The following is a 24,190-nucleotide window of genomic DNA, read 5'->3' as shown; positions in this document are numbered from 1 at the left end:
TTGAGCTTGAATCGACATATATTTTTCAGCTCGAAGAACAATGATATACCTTAAGTACTTTATTGATGAGACTTTCAAGTCTTGTAGGCCTAGTGAATCGTCTTTTTTAAATTCTGGTCAAGATTTCTCTTAGTCGTGAAGCTCGGATTTCAGGCCTAGTAGATCGTCTTTTTTGAATTTTGATCGAGATTTCTCTTAGTCGCGAAGCTCGGATTTTGACGAAATTAAATCTCCTTTTACTCAATCTTCCATTAATTATCACCTTATCTCCTATTAATCTCAAAGATTAACTCCAATATTTTAATTTTTTTTACCATTTCAATTTTTTTTCAAATATGTTATGTTTTTAGTAATATAAAGAAAAATATATCTATATTTAGTAAGCCCATAAAATTGAATTTATTGGGCTTGGGCCCATTACTCTATTCTAAAGCCCATTAAATTCTATTATTCCAATTTCTCTCAATTAACCGGTTAAACCCCATTGCCGGAAAAAAAAAGTCTCAATTCTCTAAACCCTACTTCACCGGAGCGACGTTGAATGTAACTGCCGGTTAACTCGTCGTCGGTGACTCCATAGCTTGTCGGAAACCTACTACGATTGGTAATATGCTCTTACTTTCCCCTTTTTTTCGCAGCAATTTTACATGCAATTGTCTCGTTTTTCGAGGTTTGTATAGCGAAATTATACTCATGCATTTGGTTCATTATTTTGTATAGCGAAATTACTCATACATTTGGTTCATTATTTTGTATGTAGGTTGGTAGTTTTGAAGATAAAATTGAAATTTTGAAGGAGATATTGCTAATTGCAGATCACAAACATGGTAAATATTATTCTGCATTATTTTTCAGTGGTTTGTAAGATTTTAATACATGTGATTCTGAGCATTTTTTGATTTGTGGTAGGCTGAAAATTTTCTCTTATTGTACCAATTCAAACTTGTCTCAGAGTCTATAATGCCTTTACTGAATCAAATTCATTTTTTTTTCTCTCGTACAAACTTAGTCCCCTTGTTAAATTTCTCTGTTTTGTGCCAATTTTATGTTATCCCAGACTCTAATATGCTTAACTACCAATGTTCATTTTTTTATCCACCAAACTAATAGTCTGTTTGGCCAAGTTTTTGGGAGGCCAACAATGGTTATATTTAAGAGGAGGGAGGTGTTTGACCAAATTTTTAGGCGAAAATAAGTGCTTCCAGAGAGTAGTAGAAGTTGTTTTTCAGTAGCTAAAAGAAGTAATAGCTTTTTTCTCCCCAAAAAATACTCCTTTGAAAAGCACTCGTGAGGACAATATACTTAGAAGCACTTTTAAAATGTTTGGTCAACTACTAATTGCTGTTTAAAAGTGCTGCTCAAACTTATTGGCCAAACTGCTTCTCACCAAAAGTACTTTCTTGTAAAGCACATTTGGAAAAACCACTTTTCATAATAAGTTGATTTTAGAAGTTTGGCCTAACAAACTATTTTTTTTTTTTTTTGACATTTTCATAAGCTACTTGTATATAAGAAATAGTATCTTAAACTTCATAGCTAATCATATTTTGGTCTTTGTGAAATTCACTTTTTCCACTATACCTTCTCAAACACATACAGTTGCACACCTATAGAATATACCTTTAACAGGTAGCAAGTATTAAGTCGTGGTTGCTGGGATTTTCAGATTGAAGTATGTGGGTTAAAAGGTGTGTTCTTCAAATATTTAGAATTTGAGCACCCAAGGGTGAGACTTAGTGGTCATTGACGTGGGTTGAGCAACATGAGGTCCCAAGTTCAATTCCCATCGGAGACATGAAGTCAAAAACAGTAGGTGATCTTTTCCCATCTGGTCTAGCCTGGGTGGATAGAGTTACCTGATACCTGTTGATGGTGGGAGGTCGCAGGTATCTTGTGGAATTAGTCGAGCTGCGCGAAATCTGTCCCGAACACCAGGAGGGTAATAAAAGCAAAAATAAAATTAAAAATATTTAGAAATTGAGATGCACGGTTTGAGAGTTTGATGGTATAGTTCTATGTAATACAGTCAGATATCAGGAAATGGTTCATGAAGCAGCATGACAAAGGCACGGGTAATGGGAGCATGTCCAAGAATAGTGCAGCAGAAAAGCCTTCTCCCACTAGTCCAAAGCCAGAAAACCTGGTAAGTATCTTGAATATGGATCATTTTTCCGAGTTCACTTGATTTTTTATTTAATCTGGATTGGTTGTATGACTCAAGTGTTTGATAATGTTGTTACTTGTTTGTTTCTTATTTCCGTTTCTTGGAAACTTTTCTGTCTGCCTGGAACAGTGGGGGCTGGCTTGTTGCTTCTTTTTGAGATATCTTGGACGAATTTATTTTCTATCCATTGCCTTGACCCTGGTGTTCTCCTTGAGTTATTTAAGGAGAAACCGAAAGAAAGAAATGGTTGATCTTTGTTGATTTAGAATACATATCAATATATGAATTTATTCTTCTAAATACAACAATAAAAAATAATGATTGATCTTTAAATTTTTTAATTATCTCATTGTTGGGTTTTTTAGCTTGTAGGAAGAGCTTTTGAGATGGTAGAATGTTTCTACTGGAATCATCAAATGCAATTTTCTAAATTTGAGAACCTATGATAGACATCAACCTCTTTTTTCGTGTTTTTTTAGTCTTATTTTTTTTCCTTCCTTTTAATGGACACCAGGTACAAGAAGGACAAGAGACTGCCAACAGAAGGAAAACTAGTAAATATTTTGCTACAGACAAGGTTAAGGCAAAAGAAGAAAAAGTTGAGGAAGTGTCAGCAAAAAGAAAAGCTCCAAATGCTGCTGGAATTTCATCAGCACCAGCTGCAAAAAGAATTCATAAAGCTGAGGATGAAGATGACTTTGTACCAGTCGTATCGGCAATGGGATCCAGAGATGTCACTCCCAGCAAAAAGTCGGTAAGTGGCTCTGGAAGGGGATCCGCGCAGAAAAATGTGATCAGTGATGATAGTGATGATGATCTTAAGAACAAAAAATCTGATCTCAAATCTGCTGGAAGAGGGCTGGGTGGACGGGCAGCTAAGACCAGCGGAAAGGGTGTTCCTCTTGATGAAAGTGAAGATGATGCTTCAGCTGTCAAGGACAACAAATCTGGTGGACGAGGGCGTGGTGGTAAAGGACCATCTGCAGCACCAAGCGGTGGACGAGGTAGAGGTGGTGGAGGACGGGGAGGTTTCATGAACTTTGGTGAAAGAAAAGATCCTCCTCACAAGGGGGAAAAGGTAGAATCGTTGCAGAAGCTAACTTCTTTTCGTAAGAAGTTGTCTGAGTTAATAAATTGTGGTCTTTCTGCTTCACAGGAAGTTCCTGAAGGTGCCCCATACTGTTTAGCTGGTTTGACTTTTGTAATTAGTGGAACTCTCGACAGGTACCCTTATTAGTCTGTTTGTATATTGTTGAGCGACAGTATGGGGATAAACACTGCAGACGGATTTTTGCATAAATTTCTTTATTGCTTATAAGCATGTAGAACCCACTGCAAGAGTGCACTATGTAGTTGGTCAAGTCTTTTCATCTGTGTTACTTTTTTAACTTTTCTCGGGATTTGATATGTGAATGACATAAAGCTTGACATGCATTCCTTTCTCATGCTTTCAGTTTAGAAAGAGAAGAAGCTGAGGATTTGATTAAACGCCATGGTGGTCGTGTCACAGGATCTGTTAGCAAGAAAACAGTACTGTCTTCGCTTACAAATTTTGCTTAACGTAATGTTTCTTTGTTTGCTAAGCCTAATTGTTTTACGGTTTTCTTCATATGGTTCTGTTTTAGACTTATCTTTTATGTGATGAAGACGTCGAGGGACGGAAATCCTCTAAAGCCAAGGAGCTCGGGTTTGTCTAATGTCAATGCATATTCTAATTTACCTTATTCATTTGTTACTGCACTAATATTGATATCCTATACTTTGCTACTAGAACTGCATTTCTCACTGAGGATGGTTTGTTTGAATTGATCCGGTCATCAAAAAAATCAAAATCAGCTACACAACCCGAGTCAAAGAAATCTGTGGACACCATTGTTTCTTCTGGAAAGAGAAATTCACAAAATACAAGTAATTCCAAGTCTCATTTGCTTTCCTTTTTTATTTTGTTAGTGACTTGTTTATTTCTAATGATGATATAGACAGTCTTAAATAAGAGATGAATTGATTTATGATATTATTGAATAGTGTCCTCTAAAGTTCAGCAGGCATTTCAAAAAGAAAAGAAAGCAGGAGAATGTTAGGTATAAACGTCGAACCGAACTCTTTAAAACAAGAATTACTTGGGAATACCAAAAAGTTTTAATGGTTTACTGAAAGAAATAGCATCTATTTTTCTTCATCCAAAAAAAAGAAAGAAAAAGAATGGAGTATCATCAATTCCCGTAGCCATTTATATGATTGGGACTATAAGAAACCATCATTTACATTTCTAATTTTGTCAGCTACGAGTTAAGACTTTGAATTGATTCTAAAAAAAGACGATGCTTGAAAGTAAAGACACTAAGATAGCGGCCATACATAACTAAGCTCTCCATTTTACAACAAAGTAGAAAGAACATTCTCCGTACAAAAGTTACCTTTTAAAAGGCTAATGAAATCTATCATTTAATGCACATCATATACATCTCGTAGCCTACACCACACAGCCAGTGAAACGAATACCTTTACTTCAAAATTTGTTCGACTTGCTTTGCCTTTAAAACGCCTAGCATTTCTTTTGTCCATAACACCTGCAGGATCTGTACTCCAGATCGTCTTTTAGTCCTTGTTCCTTTAATTACCTTCCCAGTATGACAACAAGTTTTCTGTCTTTGGCAAACCCATTTAAACCTAAATAGTTCCAGAAGTTGATTTCTGATTAGTTTAACCCCCTTTTAATTTTATCAGGTATTGATTTTGTAAAACATAGAGCTCAAAGCGTCTGTATACCAAAATTAGAAACCTACAAAAATATGATCTTATACAAATGATACCTAATCATCTATACAGAAAGAAACCTCATTGGTGTACCAAAAGGAAATGAGGTTTAAGTCTTTAGAGGCTATTCCTCAAATTACAAATTCAACTTAAACACTTCTTTTTGTTTTGATCAGTAAAGTAATTTTATTAAAGTACCGAGGAGGTACGAAGTATGTAAAAAGGGGGGATAATCAACTCCAATTCTATTCTTCAACTCATCACCTATATCCCTCTCAAAGGGACCTGCTATAAGTTATAATAGAGCTACATTCCAAGCCCCCCATTTTCACTTCCACCTAGCGCTACCCCAGCGTAACATAAACTCTCACTTGGCCACCGTAAAATGGATGAATATATGATTACTTTGAGCAGTTGGATTAATATGAAATTCATTGTATATTGGATACTTAGATTAGTTATTTTAGTTGCAATTTGATTATTATAGTACTAAGGGGTTGTTTGGTAGCTAGTAAAGAGGTACTTATTCATGTATTAATTTTTTATTGAAGTTATACAACGTTTGGTAGTTTGTTAGGAAGTAAGTTACTCATGTATAAAATTAATACAACATTTGGTTTGCAGTTCAGAATTTCGTATAACTAATACATGCATAAGTTAGATGTATTATCTTATGCAAGGCAGAAGACGGAGTAGCTATACTTGCATAACTAATACCTACATAACTAATATTTAACTAATAACTGCATAATTCTAACCAACTACCAAATGATTCCTAAGTTCATCTGTATGTGGTATTGTTTAATCTTTACTAAATTGTGTGCTTCTCTCAAAAGAAGCTTGTACTTCAGTTCTTGCTTTTCTCGTCAAGCCCATGGACAGTGGACCTTTTAGCTTTTTTGCACATTTCACTTTTAAAAACATTGGGCTTGTGCCACAAAATTAGATTGTTATAAAGCACCAGAATTAGAATTATGTACTACAATGGGGCCTTCAGTATTGAAGATAAGAGGGATATGAATGCTGAATGTTTATGTATACCACCACCACCAGGTCTTAGTTTATGTTGGTTGTTGGATTGAGCACATAGTTCAAGAAATAAAGGAAGATTATTGAAACATAAGCGGAATATATGCGAACTTGCAAAATGCCGAAATCACCCGACTATCAGTAATTAAATGAAAAGTGGTGAAAGATCCACCAGTTCTTTCATTTTTCGTTTTCATAGTAGTTGGAGTTTATATCAATTGCGTTCCGACAAATCATGATAAAGGTTTATACTGGTGATGATAAAATTTATTATATTCCAAATACATAGATGTGGCTATCTTTTCGAAATAAGCTAATAAGGGAAGTGTGCAACACAAAATTGGATAGAAGCAGCATAAACAACTGATTGTTGTTTGTTGAAGGAAAATGTGGTCCTGGACAAGGACGGGGCAGCCTGTTAATAGACTTGGACAGCTGAGTGATGTTAGCTTACTTCCACAAAGTAAAGGAGAAAATGCTTCTGATCTCTTTTTCTTGGATTGTTGAAAGATTACGATGTCAAGTTTTTCAGATAATAGAGCACTGTGTTTCTGCCATTCTGGTGCCTCTTATACTGAGGTTAATAGTTACACATTCTCGACTTTGGGACTTCATGGTCTAAAATGCGACAACATTGGTTTTTTAGGTGATGGAACAGGAAGCACTGCCACAAAGATTCTAGCTGCCAAACAATTGGCACCTAGTGCATCTCCTGCCAAAATTAGTGGATCTCCTGCTAAAATTAGTGCATCTCCTGCCAAGAAGAAAACCCAAGCTAAAGAGTCTTTACTACCATGGACAGAAAAATACAGACCCAAAGCTATTGTAGACATAATAGGGAACAAGTCACTGGTATTCTTTACGTTGCTTTCTTTCTTTAATGGCTATAGTTTTGAATTAAAAGATATCACCTGGAGTAACTTTACCTTCTATGTGGTATATGTTCAGGTGGAGCAGATTCAGCGTTGGCTAGAGAGCTGGGATGAGCATTTTCTAAAGGCATCTAGTAAGGGTAAGGGGAAAAAACAGGCTGACTCTGGTGCTAAAAAAGCAGTTCTGTTGAGTGGTATGCCGGGTATAGGGAAGACTACATCAGCAAAAGTGGTTAGTCAGTTGCTGGGATTTCAAACCATCGAGGTATTTTCCTTCTAAACGGTGAAAATTTGCAGACCGTAATTTAGTCATTTTCCATTTCTGTTGGATTAATATAACAGTACCTTTCTTTGTTTAGGTAAATGCTAGTGATAGTCGTGGAAAGGCTGACTCAAAAATTGAGAAAGGAATAGGCGGAAGTACTGCTAATTCCATAAAAGAACTTGTTAGCAATGAATCTCTAAGCGCCAATGTTGGCAGGTATACCTCTACTCTCTTGGGTGTTCAAAATCAAAAGTATGATATGCCAAATCCATGTTGATAATTGCAGATCACACCATCAGAAGACTGTTCTGATTATGGACGAGGTTGATGGCATGTCTGCTGGAGATAGAGGTGGTGTTGCCGATCTTATTGCTAGCATCAAGATCTCGAAAATTCCTATTATCTGCATTTGCAATGATCGCTACAGTCAGAAATTGAAGAGCCTTGTCAATTATTGCCTACCAATTGTCTTCCGTAAACCAACTAAGCAGCAGGTCATGTATACCATTTATTCCTTTTAATATTTCCTTGTGGATGTTCCTATGGAATTAGTTATCCTCGTGAGAAAAATATTATGCACAAGAGCGATAATAAGATGGTTTAAGTAGTAGTGTTGGTTGATATATTCTTTCTTCTGACAGTTAGTTATCTTTACTTGTTTTGAATTTTAGCGCTTAGTTTTCGCCAAATTATGCACTGTTTTATGCTAGTCCGTTTACCTTCCACTGTTCAACATATTGCCTCGTTATGGACAAAATCCAAGCCATCATTGCTCCCGTAATGTTCTCTATCAACGATGTTTTTGGTGTTCCTTTCTGGAACTTTTATGATAGACATGAGGTGAAAATATTGGTTGAAAATTTGATGGCTAATAGTGAGTATTCTTTGACAGATGGCAAAGAGGTTAAATCAAGTAGCAAATGCTGAAGGCATTCAAGTCAATGAGGTTTATTCTCTTTCAACAACTTGTACAAGTTTTATAAGTACATGTCGATAGTAATATTTGGAACTGTCTTGTTGAGTTCGAAAGCCATCATCCCTGATAAAATGTTGTTTTCACTTGTTCACATTTGTGAACTGTTAATACTTTGGTTTGATATTGTTGGTTTGTTGAAGTGCATGATAAAGTAATCCAGGTCTGAAACACCCAGATGGAGACCTATGAAAATTTATGGAGAAAATAATAAGAGCTCTTTTTTTCTAAAATAATCAAGTAGGCAATGTCCAGTAATAGTTGTACACTAAAACCTTTTTCTATTTATGCATGTGGTGGGAACTGCGAGATGTATTTGTGAAAATATGACCTGTTGAGATCTTTCCTGCTTAAATGTGTTATAGCATATATAATTTGGTGGTACTACTACAAAACATTAGGAAAAGAAATTTCTTTTTTGTTGCCTGGACAGATATCCGTCAACTTTCTGAGATTCGTGATGTTTTTCTTCTTCTGCCTTTCTAGATTGCTCTTGAGGAATTGGCAGAACGTGTTGGAGGAGATATGCGTATGGCTCTAAATCAATTGCAATACATGAGTCTCTCTAAGTCTGTCATCCAATACGATGACATAAGACGCCGCCTTCTAAGCAGTTCAAAGGATGAAGATATCTCACCATTCAAAGCTGTAGAAAAGTATGCATGTATTAGATTCAGCTTCCGTTTCTAGTATTTTGCCATATAATGTCTAAGCTTTTTCCCACATATGGATTGCTATGTTCGGTTCTCTCAGTGCCGTGTCCATTGTCCAAATATATGCGGGTATCATTATCTCCACTACCTTGTGTGCTATTGAACAGATTAAACAATAATTAGTAATATTTGGAATAAAGCACTTAAAAAAATATATACCTCCTCTAATTGTCCATATTTCATTCACAGGAGATTCATACTTAAATGGGGTATGGGGGTGATTGGGTAGAGCTACTATAAAAAAGGGTAGGATAAAAGATAAAATATGATTGTTAAATAAAAAGTTAAACAAAATGTAACGCCACGATCACACCAAATTGGTTTTTACACAAAATGGGACTTTTTGTCGTCATGGAATGATAAATTCAGCGATACAATACAATAAGATTGAAGGAACAATTGTATTTAACTAACAACACAATACAATACAATAGGTAACAACACTAAAATAGCTCTGTTTTCATAACCATATACTGTGGTATTTGTTATAGCCCTATAATACAACCTGAAGGGTTGACTAAATTCCAAAGCTCAGTTCAATGGCTTTGAATACGACGTACGTTCTTTGATATTTCACATCACTCAGCATACCAGTATTGCTAAGCAGAAATTCCCTATTGACATGTCCTGTGGGAGTATAGGATTGGGAACTCGCCTTCTTTGGACATTGTACTCTGATAGGATTTGTATATTCTGTCACTTGCTTTGGATGTTGCAGTTTGTTACAAATTTACATTTTCTTGAGACGTGGACTCTATTTTATTGCATTTACTTCGAATTCTGCCATAAATAGCTTGCAATTTCCTGGTGAAAGATCTCAGTTTAGTACTTTCATGTACTACAGCATGCACTTCTACTGCATCGTACTTTCACACTCAGGTCTTGGCATAAATTTTATTACTTAACTGACCAGTTGTGTTTGTTTCTGTGTTGATAGGCTGTTTGATTTTAATTCCAAGAACTTGAAAATAGATCAAAGAATTGACCTAAGTATGAGCGACCCAGATCTTGTCCCACTTCTTGTCCAGGTACTTTAGACTCCATAAGGTTACTATTTCTTCTTGAATCTACTGTTATTTAAGTTAATTTTTTAAAAATGTCCCTGCTTAGTTTTCTCTGTATCACTTTGAGACCTTGTAGAACTTTGAGTATTCATTTAAGTAGAATAATATAATCAATCGAAACAGGCCAATTTGTTGCTATCTTTTTTCTCTTTAAGTTTTCGTATTCTATCTTGTATGTCCTAAATTCCTAATCAGTTTCTCTTATCGGATGAACTTTTCCAGCTTGTTACCTGATCATTCATCTTAAAATTGACATGTCCTGAGCAAACCATTTGACAGTTTTCTTGTGTCTTATATTAAGGCTTAAGCTAGCATAATTAGTCCCTCTTTGTTAGTTGTTCCTATTCTCTAAGACACCAATGTCTTGCTTCCATCCTTAATTCGTCTTACATGCTTATTTGTGTCCTTTAGATTGCTTTGTTTCCACATATTGATAACTTCGTTGTGTTTGAGAGAAGACAGTTGTCTGTAGAAGTCCTGAAGGGCTTTGTTCCTGCAAGATGTTTGGGCATTGTTGTATTAGGTTCTATACTATGAAGCTGACTGTATTAGGTTCTACTATGAAGCTGACTGTATGCTCAGATGGTTCACTTTACTTTTTTCTTTTCCATGCTCATGCTTCTCTGCAGTATTGGTGTACCTCCTCCTTTTGTTACTCGCTATTGTTCCTTGCAAGATGTTTGGGCAGTATTTGTATCATCTATCCTGGATCAATTGCCTTATAAACGAGTCGTAGACAAAAGAAAGCTAATATTTAACTGGTATCGGTTTTGCATTGGTATATTGGGATTTCAAAGCTTCGTAGAAAGTGTCAATATGGTTTAAAATATTTTGTGAGTAGACCTCCATATGTTTTTGTATGACTGTTTTCTGAATGTGATGGCAGGAGAATTATCTCAACTACAAACCAAGTTCTGCTGGCAAAGATGATAATGATTTAAAGCGGATGAGCCTAATTGCGCATGCTGCTGACTCTATTGCAAACAGTGACTTAATAAATGTACAGATTCGAAGATACCAGCAATGGCAACTTTCTCCAGCTGGTTGCCTTTCGTCTTGCATAATTCCGTAAGACATTTCTTAAGATTCTTGAGTTTAGTTGCATTTTAAGTTGACTTTATCTTATTATTTTGGTGGTCTCTTTCATATCTTTCTCTTTTTTCTCCCTCATTTAGTGCTTCTTTGTTGCACGGACAGAGGCAGACTCTTGAGCAGGTGATTATTGCTTCTTGTTCTCCATCTCTAATTTCTTATTTGCTCCTTTCTCTTAATTCTGATGGCTGAATTTAAATTGGTCTAGAGATACTGTTATACTATTAGCTTTCTTAGATAATTACAGGTGCTTCGGTATTGGTATTTAATGCCGAAAAGTTGAGTTGTATTTCAAACGTGTTGTCTCAGTATGATCCTATGATTTCTTCTATCAGCTTTCCCAGAGTTTTCACTTGAATATAATTTAATTGTCATCCAATCTGGACTTGTTTGAGGCCTTCTAAATTTCAGTGGGTGTTAAATGTTGCAGGGAGAGCGCAACTTTAACAGGTTTGGCGGCTGGCTAGGAAAGAATTCTACAATGGGAAAGAATTACCGGATTCTGGAGGAATTGCATGTTCACCTACTCGCATCTCGTGAATCTTATCTGGGAAGGTACTTTCTTCTGTATTTAGTTTAAAACATATTAGTTTTCTTCTCACTTGTCTTCTGACCTGATAGATGTCATCTCATTCATCCTGTGCTTTGAGTGCTTTCAATAATCTGATCTATCAGAGCACATGTTTTCCTTTATTTTTATCACTGTTTCCTAATTTTCTCCATCTTATGGCGTTTTTAATTCTGTTTCTAGTTCTTTCTAATTTCCCAATATACGAATATTAAGATCTGGTACACAATGCACATCCTGCTTTCAGACAATTGTTCTAGATTCAGAACTTGTTGAAATTCTTTTTCAATGCCTACATAAGTATAGCTGAAGTTAGAACTGTATGGTTAATCTTCTTAAGCGAATGGGGTTTCCATGATGCGTTGTCTTGTCCTACTCCTCATCTGCATATGTGGAAGTGTTGATCAAATGTCGAAGAATTAATGATTGACTAAAAAGAATTAATGATTGACTAAAGAACTTGCGAAGTATTACCTACGGCAGGATTCTTATGTTTTGTGTACAATTATCTTCCAAAATTTGAAAGTCGGTCAAAGTTCCTTCCAGTCATTTCTTCCTGCACAAGCCTGTAGAATAGTCTTTATGCATCTGTGGCAGTTGCTTAATACATCTTCTCATACATTTCAGGGCAAACCTGAGACTTGACTACTTTTCTCTTCTTGGAAAGAAGTTGACAGATCCATTAAAAGTGCTGCCTAAGGTGGATTATTCATGCTTAACCTGCATTTCATTGTGTATATTGGTTTGCTTAGTTTATATATGAATGTAATTTCCAGGATGAAGCTGTAGAGAATGTTGTGGCTTTCATGGATTCTTACTCTATAAGCCAGGAGGACTTCGATAATATTGTGGAGATATCAAAATTCAAGGTATACCCATTCAGTCTTCTCGTTAGTTTTGTGATGCACTTTTAGAATTTTGTGATGCACTTTTAAAATCTGCTCATGTGTTGACTGCATTTTTCACCAGGGACAACCGAATCTTCTGGATGGTGTACAGCCTGCTGTGAAAGCGGCACTGACAAAAGCATACAACAAAGGAAGCAAATCACGTGTTATTCGCACAGCAGATTTAATTACCCTTCCCGGAATTAAAAAAGCTCCTAAGAAGCGCGTTGCAGCAATGCTGGAGCCACTAGATGAAGGTGTAGCTGAAGAAAATGATGAAACACTTGCTGAAGATGAAGAGAATTCATCAGATACAGAAGACATAGGTAAGTAAACCCCCTACTCAGCTTGCCCATTAAAAGAACGTGTCGTAGTGTACCATGCAATAATTTTACCATTACAGTTGACTGAAGAATCTTAAAGATAAGATAATTCCTTCGGTATGAGTTGCATCTTTTAGTTAAGAAAATAGCAGTTACGAAGAATCATGTACATTATAGTTTTCTTCCTTAGTGTCTTTGCAGTAAGCGTTTTCTATTGTTCTTATTTCAATGAAGTTTGTACATCTCATTATGGATACCAGTTTCTTTCAGAACATTCGTAGGTCTCTAATATAGAAGAACAGTGTAATTCTTTTACAATAACTGGAAGTAGTATTTAACTATGTTATTGTGTGTTTCGGTTAACTTAGCAGATGTTGGGAAAAAATTGCAGTCCGATCTTCAGAGTCTCAGTTCGAGAGGTTAGTGACATTCTATAACAATCCCATCGTCTTCTGTGTTCTTCTGCAAGTATTCAACACACTTTCTCATCTTTTTGTTGGATCTGTTTTTCCTTTACAACAGGGATCGAAGTAAACATGGACTTGAAGGGTACCGGGAGTTCAGGTAGCAAGAAGGCGTCTGCAGGGAGAGGACGAGGAAGAGGAAGTTCTAATAGCAGTGCAACCGCTGAATCCTCAGGTAAGAGAGGTGGTCGGGGTTCTGGAGCTGCTGCCAAGAGAAAGAGGTGAAACTGGAAAACATCTCCCTGAACTAATTTTGTCGGTTACAATCATCGGAAGCTGCAGTTTCCCTGGTCTTCTTCCTTGGGAAAAAGAAGCATTTAGGAAACTTGTTTTTTAGCTATATGTGTAAAAAAAGAGAAGTTCCTAAGTTGATTTATGTATATTCTACTTGAAATTGATGAATGCTTGTTTTGTGTTAATAATTTTGGTTTGATTCTCAAATTTTGGCTTCTATTGCCATTGCTATGTTCATTCAGTTTAACTATCACTATAACTCTTCATTTTGCTGTGGGATGTGGCAATATAGCCAAGTATTTCTTATGGTAATGCCAACATCAAATTTTGGCTTAAAAAATCATGTTTTGAAGCTGAAATTCTCTATACAAAGTTAGTACTTTTTTCTTAATAAACATGAATATCCTATAATTTATGAAAACTATCTAAACTTTGTCAAATGGACAAACTATGATTTATAAATAAGATATCTGAATATCTATCTTATTACATTTTAAATAATAAAATATGTATTAAAATGTTTTCTTTTATAGATAAATGTTTGTAATTATATATTATAATAATTTTTTAGATATCATTGAAATATGTGCGTCTTAACTTTATTCAAGCTTAAATCTTATAAATTCAGTTAAGACGATCTATTATAGCGAAAAAAGATTTTTAATTCTATGATTATTATACTTTTAAAAATTATTAATAGTAAGGATAAAATAAGAAAAATTAATTTATTTTGTTTTAGTTTTGTAAAATTAATAACTAATTTGAAACAATTATTTATTATTAATGTTGATATGAGGGATTTTAGAAATTTACATATTTTGTATCTATAACCAAAACCCCTTCTAAAACCCCACACATCCCAACTAAAATCTTATCTCCTCCAAATTTTCAACCATGTCCATGGCTTCTACCAAAAATTTAGTCCCTTCTCATTTTTCTTTCTTGAATTCAAATCCCAAATTCACATTCCCAAAAACTCAATCTTTTTCATTATACTCAAACCCCTTTTGCATTACATGTTCAAAGAAGGTAAAAAGAAGAGGAAAATTGAGGTACCCATCTGAGAAAAAGAAGCTAAAACAGCAACAAGAAGCTCAAGTTGATGTTGAAAACAAATTTGAAGGGATTTGGAGGCTCTCAAAGCTTAGTGTTTCAGTTCATAAAGACCCTGGAAAAGATTTCTTAGGTGTCTCAGATGCTTTACTCCAAGAAATTGCTAAAGTTCTTGAATTTCCGGTAAAAATGTTAACTTTAGAATATATTTGAGTTTTTTTTGTTTAGTGAAAGTAGTAGAGATTGCTAAAGTTCTTGAATTTCTGCTAAAAAAGTTTAACTTTAGAATATATTTGAGTTTTTTTGTTTAGTGAAAGTAGTAGAGATTGCTAAAGTTCTTGAATTTCTGCTAAAAAAGTTTAACTTTAGAATATATTTGAGTTTTATTGTTTAGTGAAAGTAGTAGAGATTGCTAAAGTTCTTGAATTTCTGGTAAAATTGTTAACTTTAGAATATATTTGAGTTTTTTTGTTTTGTGAAAGTAGTAGAGATTGCTAAAGTTCTTGAATTTATGGTAAAAAAGTTAAATTTAGAATGTATTTGAGTTTTTCATTGAGTAAAAGTAGTACACATTGCTAAAGTTCTTGAATTTCAGATAAAAATGTTATCTTTAGAATATATTTGAGTTTTTCTTTTGTTGAGTGAAAGTAGTAGAAATTGCTAAAGTTCTTGAATTTACTGGAAAAATGTGAACTTTAGAATATATTTGAGGTTTTCTTGTTAAGTTGAAGCAGTAGAAATTGCTGAAGTTCTTGAAATTTTGTTTAAAATGCTAACTTGGAATATATTTGAGGTTTTTTTGTTGAGTGAAAGAAGTAGAAGTTGCTATAGTTGTTGTTCTGGTTAAATAATTTAACTTTAGAAGATATCTGAGTTTTTTGTTGAGTGGAAGTAGTAGAAATTGCTAAAGTTCTTGAATTTCCGGTGAAGAGGTTAACTTAAGAATATATTTGAGTTTCTTTTTGTTGAAAGGAAGTAGTAGAAATTGCTAAAGTTCTTAAATTTCCGTTTAAGTGGACTTTAGAATATATATTTGAATTTTTTCTTATTCAGTGAAAGTAGTAGAAAATGAAAAATTGTGTTTTTAGTTTTTGTTTAGTTAGTCTCACTTAGTAAAGACATTTTGGTCGCCCATCTGAGCAATTTTTTGTAGAAATAAATTCAGTGAGCATTAGAATATACTTGAGTTTTCTGTTGAGTGAAAGTAATAGAAATTGCAAAATGAGAATTGGTTTTTGAGTTTCTGTTCAATTAGTTTCATATTAAATAGCATAATTTGATTTGGTGGTCTGTTTGCTCACTCTTTATAGAACACTTGTAGTTGAAACTGTCAATATTATGTATTTAGTTAGAAAGGATACATATAAGTCAATTGATAGTCAAATTTATTGTTATGACTTCAAAAGTCAACATTTGGCAGAGGGAGTTTTTGTATTTTAAATTTTGGATTCCGGTAGATTCAGTCAGCTTTAGATTTTTGCATTTGATGTCAAAAGGTTCTCTTCTTATCTATTTTGTAGGTTGCTTCAATGTTGCCACAGGAGGCATTTGAAGTTGTTAGAAAATCTTTTGATGCTCGCAAGGTTCGTTTTCCTCAAAGCAACTCTTTTGAAACATTCCCTCTATATCAAGGTTGAGTTTGTTATATATATCAGCTTTTGTTTTCTTGCTTCTGTATCAAGTAACCTGCACGTTGATTTTCTAATATTATATATTCAACCATAGTGAAAAATCTAGACTATGAATCTGTAGGGTCTTTCCATCCATTGTAAAAATGTGCTTAATCCAAAATATGATTTGGCATATCCAAAAACCCAAAGATCATGATCACATTGACCAGAAAAAAGTTATCCAAATACCCCACCATCTATAGTTTCATTTATTTATTGCAGTTCAAGCTCTTTAAGCTGAGATGTAAAAGACATCTTTGCATCCTTCCATTAAGACTTAGGAGAACGAATGTAGAACTTTTTGGACCAAGTACTAAAGTAGTTCAATAGATTAAAATGTTTCAATCAATTGCCCTTATAAAAAAAGTTGTTTCAATCAATTGCATGTTTCCAATTAAAAACTTGACAGAATCTTGTTTATTGTGATCTAATTAAGATATTTAAGTATATACTTGTGGATGAGATAGCTCCTTAGTATATGCTTTCCAGGTCCTCCTTTCTCCATCATTAGCTCTTTGCTTTATTTCCTTCCAGTCTTCAATGAACATTGACTGTCCTAAGTTGATTATGCTATAATGTATTGAATTGAAGGAAAGATGGTGGGAAAAAAGAGATCATATTCAGACCTAGAGCATATTCCATCAATGATTGCCGATTACTTATTTCTACCATTTTAGGATGCTCATGTAATTGAGCTTATTATGGATGTATCCTTGATTATAGTTTAGGACTGTAGGGACGATGATACTAGTGATTATGTAGCCTTAGCATTGAATTGCTTGAAACAAAATATATAATAGTTACAGTTGTTGATGTACTTAACTTCTACATTAACCTCATTGCAGTTGCAAAAGGAACAGAAGTTTGTATATACAGTTGATGTGGATGTCCACAAACTACTAAATTTAGAGCCTCGTACTTGGGAATTCATCTCTGAATTGGAACCCAAGGTTGGCTTAATTGAGCATTTGCCTCATGACAGGACTTCTGGTGACATAATGAGCATTGTACATGCTTGCAGAAAGTCGGGTCAGGATGCAACTACTTCAGAACACGGAGATAGAAATCTCTGCAATGGATCACATATGAATGCAAGTTATAGAAAACCAAAAGTTGCAGTTGTTGGAAGTGGGCCTGCAGGGTTGTTTGCTTCTCTTGTCCTTGCTGAATTTGGAGCAGATGTTACACTGATGGAAAGGGGAGAACCCGTTGAGAAAAGGGGCCGTGACATTGGTGCTCTGGTTGTTCGACGGATATTGCAAGAGGAGAGCAACTTTTGCTTTGGGGAGGTTATATCCCGATTCACTTATTTCCTTCAAAGGTTTTTCCAGCTTCTTGAGATTAATTTCTGCAATCTGCCTCTGTTTTTGTTTTGTGCAACTATTCTTGACTTATATTGTTGCAGCTCATGAAAGAATTTGTGACATTACAAATATATAATGGGTAAGTATTTTTAGGCAACAATACCAAATAAAGTTGATAACTGGTTTTGATTTTAATGATTTCAAAATACTTTTCAAGAACTAATTTTCGTCGTTGCAATGACAAAACATGGACACTCAATGTGAAAGCTGACTCTCACTAGATGTAGATGCGAAACTTTTTGGCCGTAGTAGAATTCTTTTGGGGTTTCATGGTATTCCGAATAATACCAGCCTTTAACTGCCGTAGTACTTCCTGTTAGACCTGATTAAAATTCTATAGGGTCTCTTTTCATTGTAACAGGACTAACATGTTTAGCGCTGCACTTAGATTTTCATCTACTTCAACTATTGGAGTAAACTATGTAGCAAATTGGTTGTTTAAGTTAGAGGATAAGCTGTTTGACTTATTATTATGCTATTAACCAGTATATTGCCCATTGATGTGAAAACTAGCAGGACTGCCCTTAAACAAATGAAAATAATTTTCTAATTATTCTTGAAACTCTTGTATAAATAGACATATTCCAAGGGAGCTTGGTGTTACAACCCCTTGCAGAAATGCAGGGTAAGGCTGCATACAAGAGTCCCTTGTGGTCCATCCCTTCCCTGGACCTCGTGCATATTGGGAACTTAGTGTACCAGGCTTCCCTTAAATTGATAATATTTCTGGTTCTGTGTTTCTTCCATACTTCATCTTCTCCTTGCTCTTTAGATGTAAACGATGTTGTACAGGCCATATATTAATTTTGAACATTTTTTTTTGCTTTGAAATAGATTGATGTCAAATCTGATTCTAATCAAATCTGTATTTCTGTACTTGCACTGTGAGATTTGAAAAGAGATGTTTAGTGCTTGGATCGAGTAACTGCTCTCAGTGATTTAGCTATGTATGCAGTTTCAGCACCTTACTGGTTTTCCACCTCCGTTTTCTGATGTCAAATAGATTGTATGGTGTTACAGACATTGGCTCTCATTAGCTACTTATTTACGAAGGACTTATGTGTGACAGGGTGGTGCAGGTACTTGGAGCGACGGGAAGCTAGTTACTAGAATTGGAAGAAACAGCGGTAGTGTTTTAGCAGTAAGTTGCTTAATCCTGGAAAATTGTACTTACGATTGTTTACATATGCAGTCTTTTCCATGTGCTAATTAACATGTGTTTATTCTGTCAATTATACTTGTCATTCAACCTTGATCTTGTTTTCCAGGTTTTGGAAACATTGGTCCACTTTGGAGCTCCACAGAAAATTTTGGTTGATGGAAAACCTCATCTAGGAACTGATAAACTGGTTCCACTTCTTCAAAATTTCCGTCGATACCTTGAAAAGTTGGGTGTAAGTAATTTATAACTTATGCCTCTTAGGAAAGAAATGTGAAAGTTCTAGACTTGTAAGAATTTTCGTTTATTGCTGATATGGTCAGGTCACCGTCATGTTTGGAACAAGGGTAGATGACTTACTTGTCAAAGATAAGCATGTGGTGGGTGTTAAAGTTTCTAATTCAAGAGATAACAGCTCACACTTCATGAACCAGCAGTTGGGGTACGATGCAGTGGTTCTTGCAGTTGGGCATTCTGCACGCGATACCTATCAGATGCTTCTTTCTCATGGGGTCAGCCTTGTTGAAAAGGATTTTGCTGTGAGCTCCTGTCCATAATAAATATATATAGTTTGTATCTCTTTTCTTCCATTTATAATTTTTGTGTTTTATCTAAAGTGTACATATGCTTATAGCTTTAGGCCTTGGAACTGTCCAACATTTCCTTAATGCTGAAGAATACTATTTAACCAATTGTCAAAAGAAACTTCACTTGTGGAGTTTTATCCAAAATATGGTTAGCGGAAGTAAGGAAATGTCTGAATTGTATTCATCTCTATATTGTTATCAAAACCTCACTTTTATCAACCATTTGGTTTCTTTTTTCCTTTATTTTTGAGAAATCATAATTCCTTGGACTACTTGGTAGGACATGCAGGAGTTGCAATCCTGTCTTTGGGTTGTCTGTGAGCTTGTCCGTTTTTTTGGCTTGATGTCTTCGGTTCATTAGTATTGACTCTCGTGGTTCTGATTTCTGCTATAATCTCGTTGGTATTCCATCATTGGCAAAAACACAATCATTCTCCTAATAAATCGTATTAATTGCAGGTCGGCCTGCGGGTTGAGCATCCTCAAGAATTAATAAACAGCATACAGGTTTGTTACTGAACACAATCAATCTTTAATTTATTTGTGATAGTATATTAACTCTTTCCCTCTTGCACTTCAGAGTTGTCCTTCGACTTCCTAAGCTATTTCATTATCTGTGAGCCAGTATTTGTTATTTTCCTCTCTAAGTTCAATTATAACGTGGTATTTAACATGAAAACAATTCGTGTTTTTGGTCCAATAATATTCAGTATTCTGGATTGGCCAATGAAGTTCAAAGTGGACGCGGAAAAGTTCCTGTTGCTGATTACAAGGTTGTTGAATATGTTGATACAAATGCTATTGCTTTGCCTTCAAATTCTGCACCAAGAAATCGCAGTTGTTACTCCTTTTGCATGTGTCCTGGTGGCCAGGTACAACAATTGCTTTTTATTACTGCCGAATTTCCTTCTTCATAACTACTTTGATTTGCTGCACTTGAGCCGAGGGTCTATTGAAAACAACTTCTCTACATCCATGAGGTAGGGGTGAGGTGTGCGTGCATCCTACCCTCCCTGGACCCAACTTACGGACAATGTAGATTAGTGATGACAACAACTAGAAATGTTTATATGCCTATGTTAAGTTGGTGATTTCCGAAAGACATGTATTTTCAATAGTCTTCAGTGTCGATTTCGATATAATTTACTTGGCAAGATTTTGGCAGGTAGTTTTAACAAGTACTGATCCATCGGAGCTCTGTATCAATGGGATGTCCTTTTCCCGACGGTCATCTAAATGGGCAAATGCTGCACTTGTTGTTACAGTCTCGTCAAAGGATTTTGCTGCTTTGGACTTGCACGGACCTCTCGCTGGTGTTGAATTTCAGGTACTCCTTAACTGTCCATACTGGTCGCTTAGAAATAAACATGTAATTATGAACTCGTTTTGGATTTCTGAGGTTCATATCAAACTTCTTGAGAATTAATGAAAATTAAGCAGATAATTACCAACATTTAGGGAAGAAAAATCAATTTATAAGAATTCGTCTTTGCCTCAGAGAAGCGGTTGAGCTGATTGGTTATTTACTTCGTGTACTTTGATTTGATTGGCATGCATCAAATAGAACGAGATCTGAAGATTTGACTTTCGAGTAATTTCTAACATTGAAAGAGAAATAAAGTCAATTTATTTTGGAAAAATTGGCAATTGCAGCATTATCTTGATGGCAGAAGATAGAAGCCATAACATTTTATGCAATAACAAGTATAAACTAAAGACATTTATCATTTGCTAATATTTCACTTGCAAGTATTTACACCTCGACTGTATGATTTCAGAGGATGTTCGAGCGAAGGGCAGCTGCAATGGGCGGAGGCAATTTCGTGGTACCTGTTCAAACAGTGACCGATTTTCTCGACAACAAATTGTCAGGTAAACCTCTTTGTTGGGGTTGGTGGCATTATTGGGGGTTTAGATATTTGGAGTAAATACCATGGCTACCACTTCTATTGGTTCATCACTCATTTAGTTGCAGTCAGACCCCTCTATAACAACATTTCAGTATAACGGTCAAGTTTTCTTTGAAACCGACTTTCATATTATGTTACATTATATGTTTTCGATAACAGCAGTGAGAAGTTGGAATATATCCAGACAAATGACATCGTTGTAGAGAGGTTTGACTATACTAGACTCACTGTAGTAGTTCGTCTGGCTGCTCTTGCTTACTATTATAGGAGGATGCCGCACCCCTGTTGGGACTATTAACTACACACTTTTTACTACAAGTCCTTTTGAATTGGAAGAGCAGGAAGCGGACTAGAAATACTTATCTGGCTTACAATTTGTTTTACAGGGACGTCAGTGCCATCGTCCAGTTATAGATTAGGAGTTAAGGCAACAAATCTCCATGAACTATTCCCTAGTCACATAACCAGCTCTTTACAACAATCACTTTTGAAGTTTGACAAAGAGGTATTTTCCTGCCTTGCGAACATGATATATCATTATCACTAAATGTTCGTCTCGGAAAATTAACATCATTTCTGTTGAACTTGGAACTACAGTTACCGGGATTTATTTCAAATAGTGCTCTTCTTCACGGAGTAGAGGTAATGTACCCAACTTATTTAATCATATGCTTACTTGCTCTATGTTTCGGAAATTACATGCTTCTAAATTCATTAAGCATATAATCTATCCTTACATATGGATTTTCGGAGAGTTGATCGCGTAAACAGAACTATTGGAAATAGGTCAACAAAGTCCCTCTTATTGCTTTTGTATCAGAAAAGTCACTTATCTTTTGTTATTTCACTCGAAAGGTTTTTTTTCCGTTCTTTTGTATCTGGAAACTAGCTAGTACCGAGTGATTTCAAAATCGTTCTGGGGGCGAGTCCCGGGGCGAGTCTCGGGGCGCGGCATACCAAAAACGCTTTGGGGCGTAAATTAGAAACATAGATCCATAAGGCGTAAGTCCTAAAATTTGAGGCGTAACAAAAGATTAATAACTCCTCTGACTACAAAACTTTGTCCATCTATTTCCAATAGTTTGATGACCCTTTAAGATTGAACTCAAGTTAATAACTTGCACATTTCTTGCTTCTTGAACCAAAACTGGTAACTTTTCATTTGTTTCTCATTACAGACAAGAACTAGTTCCCCTGTCCAGATCTCGCGAAGTGCTGACACTTACGAGTGCACATCGTTAAAGGGGCTTTACCCTATCGGAGAAGGAGCAGGCTACGCTGGCGGGATAGTAAGTGCAGCTGTTGATGGCATGTATAGCGGCTTTGCTTTAGCGAAAAGCTTAGGTCTTTTCAAGGGCAGCATCGAGTCGATTTTAGGGAAGGCTCACAGTGCTGGAGTTGCAAAATATTGACACAACTATATCTAGTTTTGTTTTCACTATATTGTGTAAAACATATGCCGCGCTCATTGTTGATCTAGCAATTCTTCATATATAGTTCGTCACAATCAGAGGCGAATTCAAGATTCAGAGTAGATTCTAAACGTATGTGGTCTATGTTGTTGTTGATGTGTGGCCATTATATAATGAACAAAAATTATGTAATCTATCTCTACATTGTCTTGCAACTTGAGATTATTTGTCTATTTAGGGGAAAAGTTTGAAAGAGATTTTAACGGGATATCACTTTACCATGATCTTATAAGCTCAAATAAATTTCTTCGAATTAGATCGCGAAGATGTAAATAAACCTACTTCTAAAATTCTTATAGAGGCCTAGAGTTTTCTAGGTCTTTCAAGAGTATATTCTAGAGTCGTATCAAAATCTCTTCATAACTCTAGAATCTTCCACGAAGTTTACCCTCGTATGCTTCCATATGGACAATTTTATGCCTAAATGATATGAAAAGTTTTATTTGATTTTGTTAGTTCGATTTGTTTAGGTATTAGAACAGAATAATTAATTAATCAAACGATAAATATGCTTGAGCGAATAACCCAAGAACTAAAAAAATACATTATGCAATAACTCTAAGAACTTATTTATTTCATATATGAAGCTTCATAAGATGTTTAACAAAAACTCTAATTAGAAGAGGATTTGTTAATTAATTAATCTTAATTATGATTAGTAGTCCATGGTGGACAATTTTGTTTACAATGCTCCATTGAATCATAACACTTTACTGGTGTAGTTGAATCACAACACCATTGGTTAATTGTGAATTGGAAACACTTGCCAAGATTAATAAGTATCCCATCTTTTCTCCCATATTTGATACTCAATTTATCAAATACTTCTTCACCTATATATTAAAACATAAGATAAAATTAATTAAAACAACAAAAAAAAGATTATTAAGATGAGAGGCAAATTAAAAAAAAAAGCCAATATAATTAAATCAGAGTTAATTTCATTTTAATTACTGTTGAGAATTATGGTGAGACGAACAAAATCCATCCACTAATCTCAATCAGAAATAGGTTCGAGTAATAATTAGGTTATCGATGGTTGAATCGAAACTCAAAATATATATATATATAATAAGAATAAGAAAAAGCAAGAAGCGAAAAGATTTAATTTTTTATATATAGATATGAAAAAAAGTCTAGTAAGGAGTATTATACCTTTTAATGGGCCTTACAAAGAGCTACAATACAAATATTAGATATCGAGTTGAAAAATAAAATAAAACACTAATTTTATCTTGCAATATATTAGGCAATTTTGTAGTTCAACAGTAAAGTTTGTTGCTAATCCTATTTAGTGATAAATTATTATATCGGCTACTAGCTAGTAATTTAACGACGAAATTCGTAGCTAATTTTAATTTCAAAGGCTTAATGAAGAATTAACTTTTTTTAATTATACTTACATTTATGATTAGGAAAGATGACAAAAACAAGTAAAGTGAAAAAAATCAAATGCTTTGTGATGGACACCATTTTTTTCTCAAATAATTTTGAGTTCTATTCTGAAAACATTTTTTAATACATATTTATAGTGGGTTGAAAATTAAAATTATTTTCCCTTTTTGGTTTA

The 24,190-nt window shown here is 34.9% G+C and overlaps 2 protein-coding genes and 1 long non-coding RNA gene across 5 annotated transcripts; 2 read left to right on the top strand and 1 right to left on the bottom strand.

The window, feature by feature from the left end:
• Nucleotides 1–453: 453 nt before the first annotated feature.
• Nucleotides 454–13,658, top strand: LOC107026067 (replication factor C subunit 1). 2 transcript variants are annotated; one of them, XM_015226909.2, is made up of 23 exons: nucleotides 454–604; nucleotides 761–827; nucleotides 2,027–2,143; nucleotides 2,679–3,242; nucleotides 3,321–3,388; nucleotides 3,619–3,694; nucleotides 3,790–3,851; nucleotides 3,936–4,072; nucleotides 6,597–6,802; nucleotides 6,899–7,087; nucleotides 7,182–7,303; nucleotides 7,374–7,581; nucleotides 7,980–8,033; nucleotides 8,547–8,716; nucleotides 9,711–9,801; nucleotides 10,724–10,905; nucleotides 11,013–11,052; nucleotides 11,360–11,484; nucleotides 12,125–12,197; nucleotides 12,274–12,366; nucleotides 12,467–12,710; nucleotides 13,079–13,126; nucleotides 13,230–13,658. In XM_015226909.2, exons 2-23 carry the CDS (start codon nucleotides 825–827, stop codon nucleotides 13,394–13,396), a joined length of 3,039 nt encoding a protein of 1,012 aa, XP_015082395.1. In that variant the 5' UTR covers nucleotides 454–604; nucleotides 761–824; the 3' UTR covers nucleotides 13,397–13,658. The 2 variants fall into 2 exon arrangements, with proteins under 2 accessions (XP_015082395.1, XP_027774205.1); XM_027918404.1 differs by having other exon boundaries at nucleotides 462–670.
• A 571-nt stretch (nucleotides 13,659–14,229) lies between these two features.
• On the top strand, nucleotides 14,230–22,828 carry LOC107026340 (uncharacterized protein Cbei_0202). Of its 2 annotated transcripts, none has more exons than XM_015227272.2 (13): nucleotides 14,230–14,641; nucleotides 15,979–16,041; nucleotides 16,974–17,417; nucleotides 18,562–18,633; nucleotides 18,761–18,886; nucleotides 18,975–19,190; nucleotides 19,698–19,745; nucleotides 19,949–20,110; nucleotides 20,404–20,565; nucleotides 21,017–21,110; nucleotides 21,535–21,653; nucleotides 21,746–21,790; nucleotides 22,327–22,828. In XM_015227272.2, the coding sequence occupies exons 1-13, from the start codon at nucleotides 14,300–14,302 to the stop codon at nucleotides 22,558–22,560; spliced, it is 2,127 nt and encodes a 708-aa protein (XP_015082758.1). In that variant the 5' UTR covers nucleotides 14,230–14,299; the 3' UTR covers nucleotides 22,561–22,828. The 2 variants fall into 2 exon arrangements, with proteins under 2 accessions (XP_015082758.1, XP_015082759.1); XM_015227273.2 differs by lacking the exon at nucleotides 14,230–14,641 and adding an exon at nucleotides 15,336–15,382.
• Nucleotides 22,829–23,153: 325 nt separating this feature from the next.
• LOC114077891 lies at nucleotides 23,154–24,106 on the bottom strand. Its single transcript, XR_003579254.1, has 2 exons — nucleotides 24,024–24,106; nucleotides 23,154–23,453 (listed from the first exon to the last, which is right to left on the bottom strand). It is a non-coding gene; the product is annotated as an uncharacterized LOC114077891 (long non-coding RNA).
• Nucleotides 24,107–24,190: the final 84 nt, after the last annotated feature.

The sequence above is a fragment of the Solanum pennellii genome, chromosome 7 (genome assembly GCF_001406875.1).
Source record: "Solanum pennellii chromosome 7, SPENNV200".
Lineage (NCBI taxonomy): Eukaryota > Viridiplantae > Streptophyta > Magnoliopsida > Solanales > Solanaceae > Solanum > Solanum pennellii.
This window is presented reverse-complemented; position numbering and strand designations above follow the sequence as displayed.

Coding starts and splice junctions, on each gene's coding strand:
- LOC107026340 (XM_015227272.2), top strand. CDS start 14,300: ATGTCCATGGCTTCTACCAAAAATTTAGTCCCTTCTCATTTTTCTTTC. Junction 14,642..15,978: donor CTAAAGTTCTTGAATTTCCG/GTAAAAATGTTA, acceptor TCTATTTTGTAG/GTTGCTTCAATGTTGCCACA. Junction 21,111..21,534: donor TCTCGACAACAAATTGTCAG/GTAAACCTCTTT, acceptor TTTGTTTTACAG/GGACGTCAGTGCCATCGTCC.
- LOC107026067 (XM_015226909.2), top strand. Junction 11,485..12,124: donor CGTGAATCTTATCTGGGAAG/GTACTTTCTTCT, acceptor CATACATTTCAG/GGCAAACCTGAGACTTGACT. Junction 12,711..13,078: donor ATCAGATACAGAAGACATAG/GTAAGTAAACCC, acceptor TTAACTTAGCAG/ATGTTGGGAAAAAATTGCAG.